At 36.4% G+C, this 20,119-nt stretch overlaps 5 protein-coding genes across 5 annotated transcripts; 1 reads left to right on the top strand and 4 right to left on the bottom strand.

The window, feature by feature from the left end:
- On the top strand, positions 1–7,802 carry LOC123199176 (epidermal growth factor receptor substrate 15-like). The gene is made up of 14 exons (XM_044614056.1): positions 1–248; positions 713–1,943; positions 2,325–2,543; positions 2,642–2,847; positions 3,398–3,472; positions 3,918–3,989; positions 4,081–4,179; positions 4,329–4,397; positions 4,473–4,587; positions 5,073–5,141; positions 5,332–5,671; positions 5,859–5,982; positions 6,637–7,449; positions 7,553–7,802. The coding sequence occupies exons 1-13, from the start codon at positions 105–107 to the stop codon at positions 7,441–7,443; spliced, it is 3,570 nt and encodes a 1,189-aa protein (XP_044469991.1). The 5' UTR covers positions 1–104; the 3' UTR covers positions 7,444–7,449; positions 7,553–7,802.
- Positions 7,803–8,641: 839 nt separating this feature from the next.
- LOC123198613 (amino acid transporter AVT3B-like) lies at positions 8,642–10,373 on the bottom strand. Its single transcript, XM_044613327.1, has one exon. It carries the CDS (start codon positions 10,110–10,112, stop codon positions 8,826–8,828), a length of 1,287 nt encoding a protein of 428 aa, XP_044469262.1. The 5' UTR covers positions 10,113–10,373; the 3' UTR covers positions 8,642–8,825.
- Positions 10,374–11,351: 978 nt separating this feature from the next.
- Positions 11,352–13,934, bottom strand: LOC123198803 (pentatricopeptide repeat-containing protein At2g17525, mitochondrial). Its single transcript, XM_044613584.1, is given in 2 exon segments — positions 11,352–12,893; positions 12,896–13,934. Coding segments are annotated over 2 exon segments (1,890 nt in total). The 5' UTR covers positions 13,512–13,934; the 3' UTR covers positions 11,352–11,619.
- Positions 13,935–15,752: 1,818 nt separating this feature from the next.
- On the bottom strand, positions 15,753–16,500 carry LOC123198802 (54S ribosomal protein L19, mitochondrial-like). Its single transcript, XM_044613583.1, has one exon. It carries the CDS (start codon positions 16,440–16,442, stop codon positions 15,975–15,977), a length of 468 nt encoding a protein of 155 aa, XP_044469518.1. The 5' UTR covers positions 16,443–16,500; the 3' UTR covers positions 15,753–15,974.
- A 671-nt stretch (positions 16,501–17,171) lies between these two features.
- On the bottom strand, positions 17,172–19,856 carry LOC123198735 (probable protein phosphatase 2C 47). The gene is made up of 4 exons (XM_044613492.1): positions 19,311–19,856; positions 18,361–18,555; positions 17,977–18,182; positions 17,172–17,902 (listed from the first exon to the last, which is right to left on the bottom strand). The coding sequence occupies exons 1-4, from the start codon at positions 19,494–19,496 to the stop codon at positions 17,347–17,349; spliced, it is 1,143 nt and encodes a 380-aa protein (XP_044469427.1). The 5' UTR covers positions 19,497–19,856; the 3' UTR covers positions 17,172–17,346.
- Positions 19,857–20,119: the final 263 nt, after the last annotated feature.

Genomic DNA, 20,119 nt, shown 5'->3' with positions numbered 1-20,119 from the left:
TTCGCCACACACAATTATTTTTTTTCGACACTCTCTTGCAACATCGATTTATTTAATTATCTCGTCCCGATCCGGCGAGATTTTCATCTCTCGATTGATCAGAAATGGCGGGGCAAAACGCGACCAGCACCGATCTATTTGATGCGTATTTCAGACGAGCAGATTTGGACGGCGACGGTCAGATCAGTGGAGCAGAGGCTGTCGCATTCTTCCAAGGCTCAAATTTGCCCAAACAAGTCCTCGCGCAGGTATTCATCGTCTAATTCAATCCAATCCGTACCCTTTTTGGTTTCCTTCATCCATTTTTTCGTTTCTAAGAGTTGCTTCTTCGTTGAATTTGTAGCGAATTTTGAGTTGGAGAGTTAGATTCAGTTTGTGGTACAGTTAGTTAGGGCTAAGCTTCAGAGTTTGTCTGAAATTGAATAGAATGGCTATGTTGAATTCGATTTGGCTTTGTTTTGATTGGATGTTTGGAATTTTACATTTGTAATGACTTTTTGGTTTTGTTGAGATGCTAGTAATAGTTTTAGTTTCGTTTTTCAGTCCAGAGGCAGTGTTAGGAGAAGGATAACCGTTCATTGTGTGTCAGGATTGAGTGATTTACTTTAATGTTTTAGCAATTTTTTAACACATATTGTGTTAGCTTTTTAGACGTATTTTTTGTTGGGAACTTGATCTCTTGGAACTGTATGCATGGTTCTGTCTTGTGCAGGTATGGACACATGCTGATCAGAGAAAAGCTGGCTTTCTTAATCGAGCAGAATTTTACAATGCTCTTAAACTCGTTACTGTGGCACAAAGTAAGCGAGAATTGACTCCAGACATAGTGAAGGCAGCATTATATGGTCCTGCTTCTGCTAAAATTCCTGCTCCCCAAATAAACCTTGCAGCTACACCAAGTTCTCAGTCTAGGCCAGGAGCACCTGCTTCACAGTTGAGTGCAAATCAACCTCCGTTACCTCAAAACATTGGTGTTAGAGGACCATATGGCTTTGGTAATGCAAGCACTGCTGGAAATGCTCCACAGCTGAGTGTTAACCGACCACCATCACCTCAAAACATTGGTGTTAGAGGACCACAAGGCCTTGGAAATGCAAGCACAAACCAACAGTTTTTCCCATCTCAACCAAACCACTTTATGCCACCCCAATCAGTGTCTTCTGGTGCTGGACCTCATCCCCAACAAGTGATTGCAAGCCGGGGTATGCAAAGTGGAAGTACTATGCTAGTAGCTCGCCCTCCAACTTCAAATGTATCAACTAACTATCTTGGTGGAGCTACAGGTGGTCCTTTAGGGCCTGCAACTTCACAAGTTCCTGCCAAAGGGATCAGTGCTTCCTCAGCTCAAGATGGATTTGGTTTGACAGCTTCAAGTTTGACTTCCTCTGTTCAACCTAGACCACCAGCAACATCAGGGCAGACCCCAGCTACTGCACCAGTGCCTCAAGTTTCAGATTCTAAAGCCTTGGTTGTTTCAAGCAATGGGTTTCCCTCTGACTCACTTTTTGGAGATGTATTTTCTGCAACTCCAGTTCAACCAAAGCAACCTGCTGTGACATCTTCTGCAGCTAGCTTACCTGTCTCAAGTGCAATTATTCCAGCATCCTCCAGACCTGTACCATCAGTGGAACCAAGTCCAGTTGAATCCAAACAGAGTTCAATTCCTCAACCACCTTTGGGTGTTCAGTATCAGCAAGTTCAGTCAGCAGTGAAACCAAATAATCAATTTCCAGTTCAGAGTATCACTGCTCCTACTTCAACTGGGTTTCCTCTTGGAGCTGCAAATCCAGCTTCTTCACAGCCCAATATTCCATGGCCAAAAATGACTCAGTCTGAGGTTCAAAAGTATACTAAAGTTTTTGTGCAAGTAGATACAGATAGAGATGGGAAAATCACTGGTGAACAGGCACGTAACCTGTTCTTGAGTTGGAGGCTTCCAAGAGGTAGTATTTTAGATGTTGCTCTTTTTTCTTTTTTCCTGCTAGTATCCTTCTGTTGTTTAAGTGTGAGTTCAATTTTTTTCTGGTCTAACTTGTAGCTCTATATTGATTGTTAGCTATTTTTTGGTTTTAAGACTTGCTAGTTATGTAAAGATAAGCTTTATTAATTTTTGGTGAAAAAGGGATAAATTTTTTAGCTATTCTTCGCAATATGCTTTGCCAGATTTGGCTGAACATTTGATATGACATTATAGTAAATTTGGATTAGAAAAATTCCTGAATAGGTTGGTTGTTGGTGTGAACTAAAATTTTGTCCTTGGGGGTTGGTTAATATCATCTTTCGCTTACCATATGATAACTATGTTATTCTTGTTGGTTTTTCAGAGGTCTTAAAACAGGTGTGGGATCTATCTGACCAAGATAATGACAGTATGCTCTCATTGAAGGAGTTTTGCATTGCTCTCTATCTGATGGAACGTTTCAGAGAAGGGCGTCCTCTTCCTACGATGCTTCCAAGCACTATCATGCCTGAAGATGCTCTATTTTCTCTTCCGGGCCAGCCTACAGTTCCACATGGGAGTGCAGCATGGGGCCATGTTGGAGGTATTGTTTTTCTTACTGTGTCACAATTATTTTGTAGTTGCAACATTGTCTCCCTTTTATTGATGTATTTGCAAGTTAAAAAGGAAATTTTTGAACAGGTTCACAACCACCACATGGTGTTAGACCTCCTGCAGGAAAGCCACCAAGGCCGGTTCCTCCAGTTCATCCTGATAGAACTGTACAGCCGGCTCAACAAAAGCCCAAAGTTCCTGCTCTGGAAAAGCTTCTTGTGGATCAACTGAGCAAAGAAGAACAGGAATCATTGAATGCTAAGCTCAAAGAGGCAACTGAGGCAGATAAAAAGGTACTGACTATGCAATTATGTCTTGTTTAAAGCATGCATAACCTGTTATGGCTCATACGTTGAATTTCTTTTAATATAATAGTCTTTATGTTGATGTCATTTCTAGATATGTCTTGGGAATAATTTCAATTGGTGTTCACATTTTTCTAACTAGTGAAGGAAATTTCTTCCAAATCATCTGAGCAGTTTGTTTATTCTTGAACCATTGAGTGGATGCTGATTTATTCAGTTAAAACAAACGTGACATGTTTGTTTATTCTCTAAATTATGGTTGTATTCCAGAATTTTTTTATTTCTGGGTGCATCCAAATCAGTAGAATTTTACTGGCATTCTCAGTCTTATTTCCTATTAGAGTGTCCTAGTATTAAATATATACATATATTTATGTATATTTTTTGCATTTAAGTGAAACCAATCAATTATTTTGAGATGTGGCATGGTTTAAGTTACACTAACTGCTGTTCTTAGAGCTATATTTTGAATGGTAGTGCTCATTGTAGGTCATTTTGGAAAATTTAAATCTGATTTGTTTCATCATTATTATTTAAGGTTGAAGAATTGGAAAAGGAGATATTGACATCCAGAGAGAAGATACAGTTCTATCGTGCCAAGATGCAGGAACTTGTGAGTATGCACCCTTGAAGTTTTTCCCTTTTGACAACTGTATAATTTTCAAAAGTAGTCATTTTGATTTGAATTATGCAAAACAGTCATGATAATCATAGATAAACTTAGGCTTCAATTGATTTTATGCTTTGATGCTTACATGTTGTGTGAGTTTTGAGAATTAAAAATAGTTATGCTATAAACAAAAAAATTGACATTACATAATTAACTTTACCTTCTGTATAACATTCTTTTAGCTGCCTTATCTGTACATTTGATGCAAGTAGTTGGAAATATCTCTTTTGTATATTTTTAAAATTTTTTGTTTCTTGTAATTTTTTTAAAATTCATCAAATGTATTTAGGGGAAAATTGTTATATTTATCATTTTTGTGATGGAAATGTCAAGATGAAGTGCTGATATTTCCTTTTCTTTACTGTTTTTATTTTTTACCTGATTTCAGATTTTATACAAAAGCAGATGTGACAATCGACTGAATGAGATCACAGAAAGGGTGGCTGGAGACAGACGTGAGGTATCTCCTTTTGTTATTTGCTTTAATTTTTTTTTTTTTGGTTCTATTATTTTGCTTCTTATTGGACCAATCGGAGTGACTTGTATTTCAGGTTGAGTTGCTGGCAAAGAAGTATGAGGAGAAATACAAGCAGTCTGGAGATGTAGCCTCCAAACTAACTCTGGAAGAGTCCACATTTCGTGATATTCAGGTAATTTTGGTTCAGTGATGGGCATGAATGTTTTTTCTTCTATGGAGTCAGTTGAAGTCAGTTTGCTATTATTTTTAGCTTCTGTGATTGCTGTACAGTTCACCTCCGTTTTTCTAAATATATTATTTTGCAATTGGTTTTACTTGCAGGAGAAAAAAATGGATTTATATCAGGCAATTGTCAAAATGGAAGGAGACAGTGGTGATGGTTCCCTTCAGGTATACTTTTCACTGTGAATATTTAGCTGGAGATTTTATGAGAACATGTATTTAAGTCAATATTGGGCTTTGCAGCAACGTGCTGATACTATCCAAGTAGGCCTGGAGGAACTAGTGAAAATTTTGAATGAACGCTGCAAACAATATGGATTGCGTGCTAAACCAACTTCACTGGTTGAGCTTCCCTTTGGTAATTTTCTACTGTCTTACTATGGCCTGCTTAATCCATGCCCTATTGGAGGCTTTTATTTATTTGACTACGATGAGGAATATCTTTAAAATCAAAATATCTATTGTCTGCAATTACTTTTAGTATATGAGAATCACCATTTTTGTATGTTGACAAATCTTTTGTATATGTGTTGTTTGGATCTTTGAATGGAGAGTCCCATCTTGAATATCATGTGTTTTTACATTATAAATTGTGCTATTGTTTTTTGAAATGAAAATGTCTTTAATTTGATAAAATGGGTTACCTTGATTTAGTTGTATGGTTTAAAAAAAAAAAATTATAGTGGGTTTTAGTGTGTTATAATTTTTTTTTTTCGAGTTCTATATTATCTCTCATCCTTCTAATTTTCCTTTTTATCTAGCTGTGCTATTGATTACTTATTATTAATTTATAGGAGATCATGCTTTAACTTTTCTTAAATATTTTTGATGGTATTCCTTAAGGTTGGCAACCTGGAATCCAAGAAGGAGCAGCTGATTGGGATGAAGATTGGGACAAGTTTGAAGATGAAGGTCTGTCAAAGAGTTGCCTTTGGGATTTGTTATGTTATTATCATTATTATTTGTTTGGCATGACAATTTCTAACTTGGAACTTATTTGGTATCATAGAATTGTATTTCTTTTGATGTTTTGTTTGGTTTACTTGTCATAAATTGAATTGCAATATTATTTGCATGAATTGTTGTTGTCAATGCGTTTCAGGATTCACTTTGGTCAAGGAACTCACACTTGATGTCCAAAATGTCGTAGCCCCCCGAAAACCAAAATCTTCACCGGTTAGAAAAGATGAGACTTCCATGAACAATGGTTTAAATACATCATCCACAGATACTGAAGCTAAATTAGAGATCACGAGTAAAGGTGAAGAGAGCACTGAAAATGAATTGACTCATGATCAAAATGAGAATGGCTTGGCAAGAAGTCTTCCTGACACTCCAGATGGAAGTGCTGCAGCAGAGAACAAATCTCAAGAAGTCCAAGATTCCCAAATCATGAAGAACATTGGTGCTGATGGCTCACCCCATGCTAAAGAAACACGAAGGTTTGTGATTCCTTTGTTATTTTTAATTTGATTGATTTTGTTTCATTTTTAATCTTTGGAAATGGTCTACATGAAGCCAATATCATGCAAAGCATGCTTGCAGCAGTTGGGATTCTGTTTCATTACTTCTCTATTTTCTTTACTTATGCTTCATTAGACTGAAACTTTTGGTGATTTATTTGTTCAGTGATCAGGACGGTACTGAATCTGTTTTTTCTGGGGACAAAGTATTTGATGAACCTAGTTGGGGAACATTTGACACTCATTATGATACAGAATCAGTTTGGGGCTTTGACACAGAGAGTACCAAGGTTTGTGAACCATTTTATTGTTGTGCATTGCATTCCATGTACTACAGTCTTGCCATGCTGCAAAACTGAAAAGCGCCACCTAGTGCAGTGGAATTTCATTTTTATTTATCTTATCATGTGATCATTTATTTTCTCTAATATAGTTTTGTAGGCTACATAAATCCTATTTTGGCATTCTGTAATTCGTTTGAAGTTGAAGCAGGAGGAGGCTGAAATCTGTTTTATCAGGGTTTTACACTGATAGATGAGATAGAAGCAGAGAACTTTATGTATTGTTAATATTTTTATATTTACAAGTCTTTTGGTGGTAGCCTGTTTGTTTTTTACTCCATTCTAGACATGTGAACTGGCTCAGTTATCTGGGGAGAAATTGTTCAGATTAACTCATGCATTAAAACCTAAATAATTTATTCTTCTGCTTTGTGCTAAAACATGATTTTTTCTATCTAATGAGAGAGATGTTGCTTTAAAAATTGTAATTTGAAACAGGTATCTTTTTGATAAAGCTGTGGAACAATTAGCTGTTTGAATGCTTGTTGAGAAATTTGTGACAGCTCTTTGGTGAACTTGTTGTATGAAAAGATTTGTCATATAATGAGTTCTTAATTTTGCACATACATTGGTTCAATGATTTTTCTCTCTTTTCTAATGCAGGACATGGATCATGACAGACGTGAAAGTTCTCTATTTGGTCTTGATGACTTTGGTCTGAAACCCATAAAAACAGATTCCTCTCGCAGCAATATTATGTTTCTGGGAAAGAGCTCATCAATTTTTGCAGATTCTGTTCCAAGCACTCCTGCTTACAGTACTTATGGAAACTCTCCACGGCAATTTAATTCTGGGCCAGATGATTATTCTTTCAACAAGGGAAAAAGTGTATTTGCAGATTCTGTTCCAAGCACTCCTGCCTATAATTTTGGAAGCTCCCCACGAAGGTTTAGTATGGGAATGGAGGAGCCTTCATTCGACAGCTTTTCTAGGTTTGATTCGTTCAACACGCGTGATAGTGGTTTCTTACAGTCTCCACACCATTCTCTTGCCAGATTTGATTCTTTCCGTAGCACCACAGATTCCGATCAGAGTCATGATCTCTCAATGAGGTTTGATTCATTTAATGCACATGATAGCGGATTCTTCCAGTCATCACAGAGTTCCCTTGCAAGGTTTGATTCCATCCGCAGCACCAGAGACTCAGATCACAGTCATGGGTTCCCCACATTTGATGACACAGATCCATTTCGATCAACTGGACCATTTAAGACATCAATAGACGGTCAAACTCCAAAGAGTAGTTCTGACTTCATCGATCCATTCGGGTCAACAGAACCATTTAGTGCATCGGTAGAAGTTCGAAAGAAAAGTTCCGAGTATTCAGATCCATTCAGTTCAACAGGGCCATTTAGCACATCAGTAGGGAGTCAAACTCAAAAGAAAACCCCAGAATGGAGTGCATTTTAGTTGGAGGTAAGAAAATCCGGTCTTGTTACATTACTTGTTCGTCTTTCTTTGCAAGTTGAAGCCTTCCATTTCTGGTAAGATTTATTATTATTATTATATTGGATTTTAGGTGTGGCGGCTTTGGTTCTTTGACGAGAGTATATAATGTGACAATTGAGTGGTTGTGTCATAAGGTTAATTTTGTTCTTTAATTTTTTTTTTTTTGACAATTGAATTACCTTTGTGTTGTATTCTTTTGTAATATCTTCTTCTTGTTCATCATCAGGATAGCCTTGATATACATGTAATTTTCTTTCAAATATCAGCTGTTGATCATTATTTGTGATATTTATGATCTGCATCTTTTTGTTCCTCGACTAGATTTTCTTTCTCTTTTGTTGGTCCATTTTCATCCCTTAATTGAATGTTGCACAGTGCAAATATGAAAATTTATAACCTGAGGCCCAAGTTTGCCATGTCTGGTATTTGTAAATAGGGTTGAATCCAAGTTGAATTATCTTGGTCTTGACTTAATGCTTGACTTAAATGAGTTGAACTTTTGTTTAAGTTCGAGTTGAACCAGATTAAGTCTAATCAGAAAGTTGTGGGCACTATTTTTTTTTTTTTGGTGTTTTTTAACAGTTTTTTCAGTAATCTCATTACCAATTTGAGTTAGACTTTTTAGATTGAAGTCAAACTTGAGTTGGTCGGTCGATTGAGTTTGAATTCACTCTATTTGGGAAATGTGTTTTTTGGGTTCTCAATTTATTATAGTGAGGCTATTGTGAAGGTGATACATTTCTAACGAGTTGTTGAATTGACTGACACAGGGTTAACATTATAAAAGAGGGAAAAGTAAAAAAGAGCATTATTTTATCAAATATAAAATCATTCAGACATAGTGATGTGAAGCAGGGATTGTGCAATTAGAATTCTGGATTTTAATTGAAAGAAAATATAAGGATTTGAATTAAGGGAATAAAATCTGTGGGTTAAGATGATATTAGATTCTCAAAAAAATGTTTTTCCTAATCCTTTCAAAACCTTATTATTTAAATATAATTAATGTAATCTTAATTAGAATGATTATTTAGTTTAAATACTAATTCTTAATAAACAATATTTCTAAATGGCAGGCAGTGGGTACGCAGTTGGACGGACAGACAACTGAGCTAGAGATAAAGCATTCAAAACTTTCGAGTTTGAGATAAAAATAGGATAAAATGAAAGAGGTCTGTAATTGATTGATTAGTTTTTGATAATAATAATCAACAGAACACCTCAGCTATGCATACAATAATAATACACCAACACAATTCAAAAAACAACAAATTTAATCAAATACTAACAAAACTTAATTTATTTCCTGAACCCTCAACTCAACTCAACTCAACTTCTAACTCTCAAGCCTTGGATGCAAAAATCTCCATTAGTGAAGAGTAGGTTCCTGAGATGCCAATCATCACTCCAAATCCCACAATGGCAGCATCCAAAGCCTTGCCACCCCACCCCAATTCTTCCTTGAACACCACCCAATGGAACAAAGCGGGCAACACAAAGCCCAGCACACAGCACACACTGCTCCCCACCAGTGATAAAAAGTCTGCAAAATTTGGCACCAGAAGACCCACCAGGCTCACCACCAATACTAGCAACCATCTCAGCCACATGCAGTATCTGTAATCACAAAACCGCCTCTCGAACACCTCATAAACTGGGTTCATCATCAGGGGAAATGTGAAGAACAGGTTGATGCAGAGTCCCAGCTGCACTAAAGTGCTTACTAATCCTGCTCCAAGATTGGTGGTGATTATATCTTTGGTGTCTTCTCCAAAAGCAAAGTAACCCAAAGCACCAAATGCTCCATATAACAGTGAAATGAAAGCCATACATAAGCCTAGGATTTTCCCAAATCTTGCTTTGTTTCTAGTCTCGGATTCCAGTGGCATTATCATGCCAATACCTTCAAAAGCATAAACTGCCACACCAATACCATATGCAAACACAGAAAAATCGCCAAAAGCCTTTAAAGCAGGCATCTTTTTGAGAAAAATCATGACATCCTCTACCATCACAACCCCCATAGCTCCGAGATCAACCACATCAGCAAAGATACTCAGTGGAGCCAAATGGGTCAACGTTGGAATTGAATTTAACCCCAGTTGAAAAGGAAAACAACCCCATATATATAAAGCTTTCGGGGTAAAAAAACCGAGAATTTTACCAGAACTATTACCATCATCATATGAATTATTAAATAAATGAGCCAAAGTATTAGCAATAAATATGAGGTAACTAACACAAAACCCAGCTTGTGCAAGGACAATCATGGCATCAACAGCAAAACGACCAATTGGACCACACACAACAAACCCGAGATCACCAAAAGATGAAATTTTAGAGAAGCCATGGACAGTATCAAGCTTCCGGCGTGTGAAAACCAAGAGCATCATGCAGTAATAGGTCAAAGCTGCAACAGAAAAGAGCATGAGTGAGCCCATGATCCATCCTGTTTTTTTGAAAGTGTACGGGAGGCCTAAAACTCCAGCACCAACAATGGCTATAAAAACGTTCGCAAAGGTCTTGGATCGTGAAGAAAGGGGAGTTGCCTTGGCTAAAAGTGGAGTATCTTCTCTGGGAAAAGGCGGCAACCCATGTGAAGATGAACTTGCCTCTTTATCAAACCCCATGGCTTGAATCAATTAGCACTTATTTTGATCGCGTTCTTGTGAAGTTTTGAGAGAGATGTGTTGACGTGCAAATGGGTTTCGAGATCGAAAGATTGTTGCTTTGTGGAGATGAAAGATGGAGAATGAAGACCAAGATGAAGAAAAATCTTTGTAAGAGCGTGAGCGAATCCGTGCGGAGACGTTTTTACAAAGTGTTACGTGCACAAATGTTTTGTTTTTATTATTTATAATAATAATAGGAGTTCAGGGAGAAGGACCTTGTCCTCCCTCTGGTTAAAAAAAGTAACATGGATGGATCCATTTTTATTTGGTAAGTTTCAAATCATATCCCTGTATTTTGGCTTTATTTTTTGTGATCCCTAGAGTTCAAAAAATATCTCCAACAGTTCAATGCGGATAGGTTTCAACTATTACAAAATTAATTTGACTAATAATGTTGAATCATCTAATTATTATTTTTTATTCTTTTGAAAATTTAGGACCTTAATTTCTTTCTTAACGAAGTTGAGTCTTGGGTGAATTTGTATAGTTGAAAAATTCAATAAATAGGTGGGAAATAATTTGGCTAAACCTTGATGGGACATTTTTGAACCCAAAAAATTCCGAATGTGTTAATGAAAGTGTCGGTATGCACATAAATTGTACTATCCTATACGACAGTGACGGAGCTGGCACTGGCTGGCTGGTTGGTTTTGATTTTTCTTTTGTATTATTTTGTTGTGTAGAGTCTTATCAGTTGTATTACGTAACTCAATTCGCTTTGTTCTCTCTTGTACCGACACGACGCCACCTTTGAATCCAAAACCGGTTACCAAAAACGTTGAAACCGTAAAGACGCTAACGTTTCGAACGTGGAAATTTCAAAGACTTGTAATTTTAGTCTTATAATTAATTCAAGTTTAAAAATTAAATCACTCTTTTTCTATAATGGTTTTCTTAAAAAAGTATAATCAATTATTAGGAATGTATGTATAGGATTTAATAGGAATGTATTATACCAATACGTATAGTATATACACCCAAATTTTTGTTTGTTGATTATATGTATGTGCATCTATTACACTTTTTTTTTCCCCTTTTTTGGCACAGGTGTTCAAAATCATACAATAAATCGAATCGAATTAATATTCAAATTGAATATTAAATAAAAAATAAATTAACTGAAATGACTATCTTTTAATAAATTGAACAAAATAATAATAAAATACCAAACCAGCTTTACAAAAATTGGTCAAAACATAATAAAATTGGATAACCCTCTAAAATTTGGTTAACCAATTTAAATCAATTCAATTTGGGTTTGCGATATCAAGTCACAAGGATGACATACAAATATTTTGATTGATTGTATGTGTATGTGTTACAATAAAAATTTGATAATCAAACAAGAATTCCCGGGATACTATACCTTCTATTTTGCTCACTTATGACCAGCTAAAACCTGAATCCTATTTGACCAATCATCACTGCATATCATCTGTAAGAGCAACAGCAATTACCTGAAAGTTCAAGTCTCTGTAATCCATTGCAATAATTTGTTTAAATTGGATATGTTCCTGTGTTGTGACCATATTGTTTGTTGACTAAGACCGAAAATCAAAGAGTTCCATGTTAAATAATCAGGAAGGATGACTTTCTCAACCATCTGTGAGAAGAGTCTCAGAGCATTCTGGAAATCTCCCTTTTTGCAGAAACCATCAATCAAAGGATTATAACTTCCTGCATCAGGTGAAGAGCCTCTCCTAACCATATCCTCCATGAGTTTCAAAGCTGTCATAACTTTTCCCTGACTGCAAAACTCAACAATTAGAGCATTGAATGTTGATGCAACTGGAAAATAGCCATGTTCAACCATCCCATTCATTAGTTCAAACGCCTCTCGCACACGTTCTTCTTGGCAAAAACCACGGATTAGGCAGTCATAAACAAGAATACTTGGAACTAACCCTTCTTCAGTCATCTGATCAAAGACCTTTTTGGCATTATCTATACCACCGTCCTCACAAAAGCCTAATATCCTTACACTCCTATCAACAGCTTTTGGGAATAATTTCTCCATGTTTGTAAGAAACTCTAGTGCTTGATTCCGTTGGTTCTCCTTGTACAAACCATATAACACACTGTTATACGGACTAATGTGTAGTTTAGAACCCTCTTTGCTATCTTCCATCAACTCTAAGATCTTTAAACCGTCTTTCATCCTCCCTCCTGAGCACAAACCCTTAATTAATGTATCATAAGTAACAAAGTTCCAATTGATCCCATCTGTTTTCATGTCATTAAACATATCAAGAGCTAAATCCAACATCTTAGTTTCACAAAACCCAGAAATCAATATATTATATGTGTCTACATTCGGAAGGCAGCCCTTCCTCTCCATCTCTTTCAAAAACCGATACCCAACTTTTGCCTTCCCTAATCTACAAAAACCCTTTATCAAGGTGTTATAAGCAGTGACATCAATTACACTTCCCTTGCTCTCTACTCTCTCAAAAATTTCAACAGCTTCTGCTACACGGCCTGTGTTGCATAGAAGTTCCACAACCTTTGTAATAGTAACGATATCAGGTAAAAAGCCAAAATTAAAGCTCTTCTCCAACAACACAAGAGCATTAACTAAATTCTCTTCTTTGCAATAAGCAGATATCAAAACGTTAAAAGTAACATCATTGGGTTCTTCCATTTCATTCATCAAACTCCTTGCCCTCCCAACTTTTCCATTTTTGCAAAGTGCATGAAGCAATGTGTTATAAATCACACTACTCGGCTTTACCCTCGAGATTTCATAATTTGCAAGAGCTTAAAACCATCACCAATCTTATTAGTCAAGCAAAGACCCTTCATCAAAATACCATATGTGTATTCATCACCTTGAATCCCAGTTGCCATCATCTTCTTCCTATAAAATGCTCTTGCCAAATCAATATCTTCCTTAACAAGAACATCAAGAACAGCATTGAAAAGTTTCAGAGATGGGGTTTGGTTAAACCTCGAAAACAAATCAACAACTCTCGTAACTTCTTTAATCATACGTGCCCTGCCAAGGCCACGAACAATTGTGATGAAAATAGACTCATCAGGGGGTGATTGAATTGAGTGGGGCATTTCGTCAAGCAGTTCCTTGACAGTGTCAAAGCGACGAAATGCACATAATTTATAGATTAAAGCCCGGTAAGTGGATTGCGAATGGGTGAAGTTTGGGAGTTTTGCGGCCCATTTGAAGGTTTGAAGAGCTTGGGAAGCTGATTTTTGGTCTAAAATGAGACGGGCTATATGTTCGTGAGTTAGGACTGGAAAGGATGATGTAGAAATGGGTTTTGATTGCCAACTGAGCAGTAGGTTCAGACAAGTAGTGGCTTTTGTTAGCGTAAGCTTTGAAGGGTTTGAGATTTTGAGCATTGATGAGGGAGTTCTGAAACTTCTTCTTGTCACTTCAACTTAAAACAAATGGACTTCAGTTCAGTCCATTAAAAACAGAAAAATGAAGAAAAAAGTCACTCTGTCATGTATGTTTGAGGGACATCATGAAACTAGGTTACAGAAAAACCCTTTCATCAAAATGGAACTCTTGCTATTGTTATCACCAATAGCTTTCAGCAAACTCAGCTGTGTGGAAGCTGCTGGCTGGTGGATTTTGCACACCGACTACTTAATTTATAGGTGGTGAATAGTGAATATTACCTAGCGTTTGAGATCCAGTAGCAGCTCGATCGACGTCAAGTTAAAAACTCATTTCGCAATTGACCAGAATGACTTTTGGTCGAATCGTTCTATATCATAATTTAACTATGGGATTCACCCGTCAATGGATAAATAGATAAAATTATTTTAACATTTGTTTAAACAATTTATTAGTTTAACCAATTAGATTTAAGAAGACTCAGATGGGCCCATTGACAAGGTGCTCAAGGCCCCGTTCGGATCCTCTTAATAGGTGACAAAAACAAGACGTTTACCATAACTGGTGCTTGCTGTTGCTTGCCTGATAGTAACTCAATAAGATATGAAGTGATCACAGCCAAAATATGGGCATGAATAATTTAACAAACACAATAAGCCTGATGAAGTCGATATTCTCCTTAATTAGTTTGAACTTTCATCAAATTCAAATTCTTGTCTTAGACAAGCAGCAATAATCAACTAGGTTTATCATCCAGGCATAGGCCACTAGACTGTATATTAAATAAAATATCAACATTTGCTGCTAAACCCAGATAATCAAGAACAAATCCAACCTCACAAATGCTTAATCAATGAAAATTTATTACACAAATTACACTAAATGCATAAGGAGATATCAAAAATGCTTGAAAAAAGAGGCTATCTGTAATGACTCAAGGAGCTTGGAATCGGAATGCAAGTCAGGAATTGAAGTCCTGGAAACTTAAGAATCATAACCCAAATGATAATTCTTCAAAGCTCTAAACTAAGAAAAATATTTAGCATCTGGCAACATCTAGCATTAGAGCTGCACAATTTCCATGTAAATTAAGCAAACAATGTTTGAAGAACAAGCTACTAGTATCCCCACCTTCAGCCATAACCACTTTAAATCAGCCAATCTAGTTCAGGTGTTTAAACCACAACTCACAAGTTATTTTTCAGCAACCTCATGACATGCTAAAAATCATTGAAATAGCTAGATAACACAACCCAAGGATGATTTTTTCCCTCAAAATTTGACAACATATTCAGCAAATTGGCACAAGACACAAAATAGATCTTCATTATTTCAACATGAAAATCGTATACAATCATGATATGGAAACAACCAGCTTCCAAAACCCACCAAGTCAATGAACACTAAAGTAACAACTACCTATGAATTATGGAATGAAGTCAGTGCCCACCACCTAATCTTACCACATTAAGACCAGCATGAGAATGACACAAAATCGGCAGATTATAGTAACCAAAATGTCATTTAGCAACACAATAATTAACAAAGTAACAAAATAAATGTACAAATCATCATTTTAGTGAAATAAAATTGGTGATTGATAAATGTTAGCAAGCTTGATGGGGAGTACTGCTCTACATTGTATCTCCATTAAATTTTCATATCAAAATAACCTTTGCCCTGAACCCAATCTTTCAATGAACACCAAAGCAACAATGACCCTAGAAATTCACCATCTGTCTATTTAAAGGGCAAATGAACTCACTGACAGTGCCTAATTTTGTGACTTTACAAAATGCAAAATAGTGCTATCAAATAAATAGGGTGCCATAAACTACAATGCAAATTTCCAAACATCACAATGTTTAAAGGAGTAATGAAATATCAATAGTAAATAAAATCACTGCAACCTAAGACGTGTGGTCTGTTCATAATAGGCATTGGAATTACACAAATGAGATGCACATCCATTAAAGCAAGCCAAAACTCAAAGAAAACAAATACAAACACAACTAATTCACCACAAGATGAAATATTAACCCTCGAATAACTACAACATATTCATCAAAATGGCACCATACACAATACACAAAATAGCTCTTTGTTAATTTAACCTCAAATCAAATCAATCATATGATATTAAATTGACCATTTGCCGTGAACAGTTGAAAAACTGAATAGAAGGCAATAGCCATGTCTTAACATGCCACACTAAGATTATGAATGAGAATGCTACAAAATCAAAGGGAACCACAATATTATTTCCATAACACAAATGACTAACAGAATAATAAAATATGCAATGTACAGTATATCAATTTATAGTAACAAAATATGCAATGGGAAGTCCAACCCATATAAATCAATGCTTCAGAAAACAAACACAAATCTTATCGACCAATCAAACAAGTACAAACATTTCAAAATTTATGTTTAGAAAAAAGCCTAAACCATGATCTGATTTAATCCAATTCCTTAACAACTTTAATACCCATAGTGTTAGCAGTCCCAATAATGGACTTACAAATACTCTCCAATGGCATGTACTGGCAATACGGGTCTGACTGCTTAACTTTCGCTATCTCATAAATATGTTTAAACGTCAACGTCGAGGCCACCACGTGCCCCGGCCGGCTGCTACCGGACTCGATCCCTGCCGCTTTTTTAAGGTACCACGTAACTGAAGGAGACTTAACAGTGAACTCGAACGTGTTTTCTTTGAACGCAGTAATCGTCACCGCCATCGGCGTGTCTGGCTTGTACTTTTGTGTTCGGGCATTGAAATCCTTGCAGAAAGCCATCAGATTGAGTCGATACTGACCCAGAGCTGGACCCACCGGAGGAGCCGGCCTTGCGCCACCGGCTAGGACCGTCAGCCTGATTGTGGCGGCAACCGGACGGCGAGTGAGTATCTCTTTTAGAGTTGACATGGAGTTGGAGCCTGAGGATATCGGAGGGTGAATCGAGCAATGAAGTTGTTTGAGATAAAATGGGCTTATTTACAATTTCTCATGCTTGGGTTGGGCTTGAGAATCTCAGACCCAGCCCATTACAAATATTTAGGCCGAAAATAGCAAAGGTGGATCCAATCTTAACCAAATTGAACCTAGAGTCTATTTGAGTTCTAATTAAAACTATAATATCCAGTTCGAATTTGTTTAAGCTAATATACAATAACACTAGAGGGGTATTAACATGGTATACGATATCGTTGGAGAAGTGATTGTTTATAAGATGAAAATATTATTGGATAAACAAACGAGTTGATTTCGAATCAAGCTTTTGAGCATCAACTCAAAATCAACTCTTTCAAATTGAGAGAAAGATTTGATCAAAGCTAGCTTATATTAGATCCACTTGTGAGAAGTAGTCTACACACTTTTAAATAGAGCAATTAATTCTAAAGCAAGGCTAGGTTTGATCAGCTTACTCATGCTCACATCAAACAAATCAAGTTTAAATCAAGAGTAGACTTATTTTTATAAACGAATTAAGTTCGAATAAATTTAAACATTTGAGTTGAATTACCCCTAATAAAATTTGAAATTAAATTATTTTAAATCAAATTCGAATCTAAACTTATTAATCTTGATTTGGACCTTGTTTGAACTATGTTAAGATTGAACCCAATCCTTTTCTATAGTTTTTTCAACTCAGTCTCAACCCATGTTTTAGAAATTATTTCTAATTTGATAATATGTTTGAATATCAACCGTTAACTGAAAAATACAAGAAACTACCAAAACTCTTAAAGACTTACATCAAGTCATATTGGAATTCATACTGCCAACCAAAAATAATAAAGAAAAATTACATAAAACAAAGCCTAAGTGCTCATAAGCTATTCAAGGCACCCTTGAGATGATCCAGGCCTTCAGCTGATATACTTCTTCTTCTATGATATTTAGGAATTTCAATCTTAGGAGGTGGATTTGCAGAAAAACAGATTACTACAACAGTAAGGTTGTCACATGTGTTGCGTTGAAGTGCTTCTTTCACAAGTGCTTTTGAGCACTTTTCAGGATCATTATGTTGCATAAGTGCTCTCCTAACCATTGTCACTGCACATTGACTGCTCATTACATCCCAAAGTCCATCACACCCCAATATCAGGAACTCATCTTCTTCTGTCAGGATTATTTCCTCCAACTCTGGCTCTGAACTTAAAGGACAATTTGAGCCCTTTGTGCCCTTAATGTGCCAGTCTCCAAGAGCGCGAGCTACTGATAGTTGGCCATTCAAATAGCCATCAATTATAACACCTCCTAATTTTTCGATTCTTAGCCTTTCAGAGGTTACATTGGGTTTGTGATCTTTCGACAATTCAATTGCTCTTCCACGTTTGCCTAATACTGCTCGAGAATCTCCAGCATTGGCGATCAGCATTATTCTGTAAGAGGGAGTGTCAAATCAACATTCAGAAGTTATAGATTGGTGTCGATTATACCTAGTAAGGAACCATACCTGTCCGACATTAAAGCAGTCACAGCAGTGGTGCCGGAGGATCTATCAAGAGACTTGGCATCTGCAAGAGCATGATCAGCCTTGGCGAAAGCGCTCTTAACAGCCTTTTTTATGCAAGCTGGGAAGTGGTCGTCTTCGACTATGAACTTGAGGATGTTAGTTTTGGTAAAAGTTGCTGCATCGATGCCACCGTGTCCATCAAACACCTGCAGTAATGAGAAATATCTCAATGCACAACCATATTGAACTCATGATTTACAAGGTAATTTATCATTTTAGTGTTAGAGACTCGGTTTGGCTCATGCACTGAAAACTGCCATAAGAAAGTTAACAGAGATTTCATCCATAATATCCAAGCATTTCAACCGAAAAGGAACTAAGTACCCCATAAAATGATGCGGGAGAAGGGAAGTTCGAAGATGAAGGAAGATGTTCAAGAAGATTGTCAACACAGATGAACTCATCTTCCATGTACTGTTTTGGTCCTTTCTCAGAATAGCTTCCTGAACGAAATACAGGTGAAAACACGGAATTATCAGCTGCCGGTGGCTTTAAGCCTGTAATTCCTATTTCTAGTTCCTGCATGAAGAAAGAATGAAAATATTTAGATATATAATCTATATCAAATTGTACAAGCTATGAATATAGCTAATCAGTTTCTCATTCTCAAGCAAAGACTTTGTCTAGAAACTACTGAGAAATATGCCTTATACCTTAGCTAACGCATACACATCCTCCACACAAACTTGAGCACACAAAATCAAACCAGACTGAGCAGAAGAACAGTACTATATGCACTAACAATGGATACAAACACAATCATGTTTGTATTGTTAGTGCATGAAGTATTATTGGAAGCGCAAACTGATTACAGATGTGGCCGTTTGGGCTCAAATCAGTCATGGGGCATTATGGCAACAGCTTCAGAAGAAAATGTTATACCACTTCTTCCAGCAATGCAATTTGCTGTGGGATTTTTCAGATTTTGCCATGAGTTCAAGCTTAGTTTTGTCTCAACTCTTTAATGTGGTGCATTACTTGTAACAAGATTTAGAGAAATTCAGGAACTGATCTTTCTTGGTTATGGAAAAACATTTTCCAAAATTACTTTTGGCATAAAGTGAAATCAGATAAAACAAAATCCTTCTCCTGAATCTATGGCAAAAATGCTGTCAGATGCAAGATCAGTAGAAGAGGATCTTCACAAAATTTTCCCTAAAATTCTCATAACTCATCCTTTACACAAATCCAAACACACCTCTTAAATGAACTCTTGAACCCAAATCATAAAAATTGCATCATCCCAATTGATAGAAAAAAGAGTTTTTACTAACCGGTTCAGCTAAAAAAGCAGAGCTACTGCAGTGCCTGACAGCAGAGAGATTCCTGGGAGGTTTCCCACAAGAGATTTGATTGGAATTGTCCCAAATCTCATCGTTTTCCTCTATTGAATTAGCAGAAACATTCCCATTACACAATTCGGCATCCAATCTAGCTATGTGTTGTGGTGAAGCAGCCATCCCCCCTCCACAAGTCCCACAAATTGAAAAGAAAAAAAACCAACAACTCCTCCTAGGCCACTTTCAATTTAATAAAACCAGAAAAGCCAGCCTTTTTTTGTTTCAACAATACAAATGCAGTTAGCTGGAACCTTGGAAAAAGCTTAAAAAGAAACCATTTTAGACAACCCCACAAAAAAAAAATTTTTACCAACTGTAAAATAAATTACTTGACCCCGAAATCTGAAAGAAATAGAAATCAATCATAAGTTTGGAAATTCAAAGGAGAAGAAGAAGAAAGAAAGAAAGAAGAAGGTAAAGGCAAAGCACGGTAGTAGGGGAAGGGAAGGGGGAGAAAAAAGTAGTTAAAGTTAAGCCACTGGAGATTCCAGGTTTCCCGGTAAACCTGAGATGCAGAGTATGTCAGATGGGGTACTGACACGTGGCTTGGCTTTAAGATCTCATGGATCTCTTCTCTTCTCTGGATTTTACAGTTTAATTGGTTGGTCTGGTAACTGTTTGTCTCTTTTTAGGTGTATATTATTATAAGCAATACTATGTTTATCTATTTTTGATACATAATTTATATACATAATAATATATTATCATATAATTAGATAATTTTAAAATATGTATTATCATAT

Source organism: Mangifera indica, chromosome 16 (assembly GCF_011075055.1).
Source record: "Mangifera indica cultivar Alphonso chromosome 16, CATAS_Mindica_2.1, whole genome shotgun sequence".
NCBI lineage: Eukaryota > Viridiplantae > Streptophyta > Magnoliopsida > Sapindales > Anacardiaceae > Mangifera > Mangifera indica.
The sequence above is the reverse complement of the archived record's forward strand: the minus strand, read 5'-3'. Positions and strand labels throughout refer to the sequence as shown.

Coding starts and splice junctions, on each gene's coding strand:
- LOC123198802 (XM_044613583.1), bottom strand. CDS start 16,442: ATGTCAACTCTAAAAGAGATACTCACTCGCCGTCCGGTTGCCGCCACA.
- LOC123199176 (XM_044614056.1), top strand. CDS start 105: ATGGCGGGGCAAAACGCGACCAGCACCGATCTATTTGATGCGTATTTC. Junction 1,944..2,324: donor GAGTTGGAGGCTTCCAAGAG/GTAGTATTTTAG, acceptor TTGGTTTTTCAG/AGGTCTTAAAACAGGTGTGG. Junction 5,672..5,858: donor CATGCTAAAGAAACACGAAG/GTTTGTGATTCC, acceptor TTATTTGTTCAG/TGATCAGGACGGTACTGAAT.
- LOC123198613 (XM_044613327.1), bottom strand. CDS start 10,112: ATGGGGTTTGATAAAGAGGCAAGTTCATCTTCACATGGGTTGCCGCCT.
- LOC123198735 (XM_044613492.1), bottom strand. CDS start 19,496: ATGGCTGCTTCACCACAACACATAGCTAGATTGGATGCCGAATTGTGT. Junction 18,556..19,310: donor CTGCTTTTTTAGCTGAACCG/GTTAGTAAAAAC, acceptor TTCTTCATGCAG/GAACTAGAAATAGGAATTAC. Junction 17,903..17,976: donor ACTGCTTTAATGTCGGACAG/GTATGGTTCCTT, acceptor TCCCTCTTACAG/AATAATGCTGATCGCCAATG.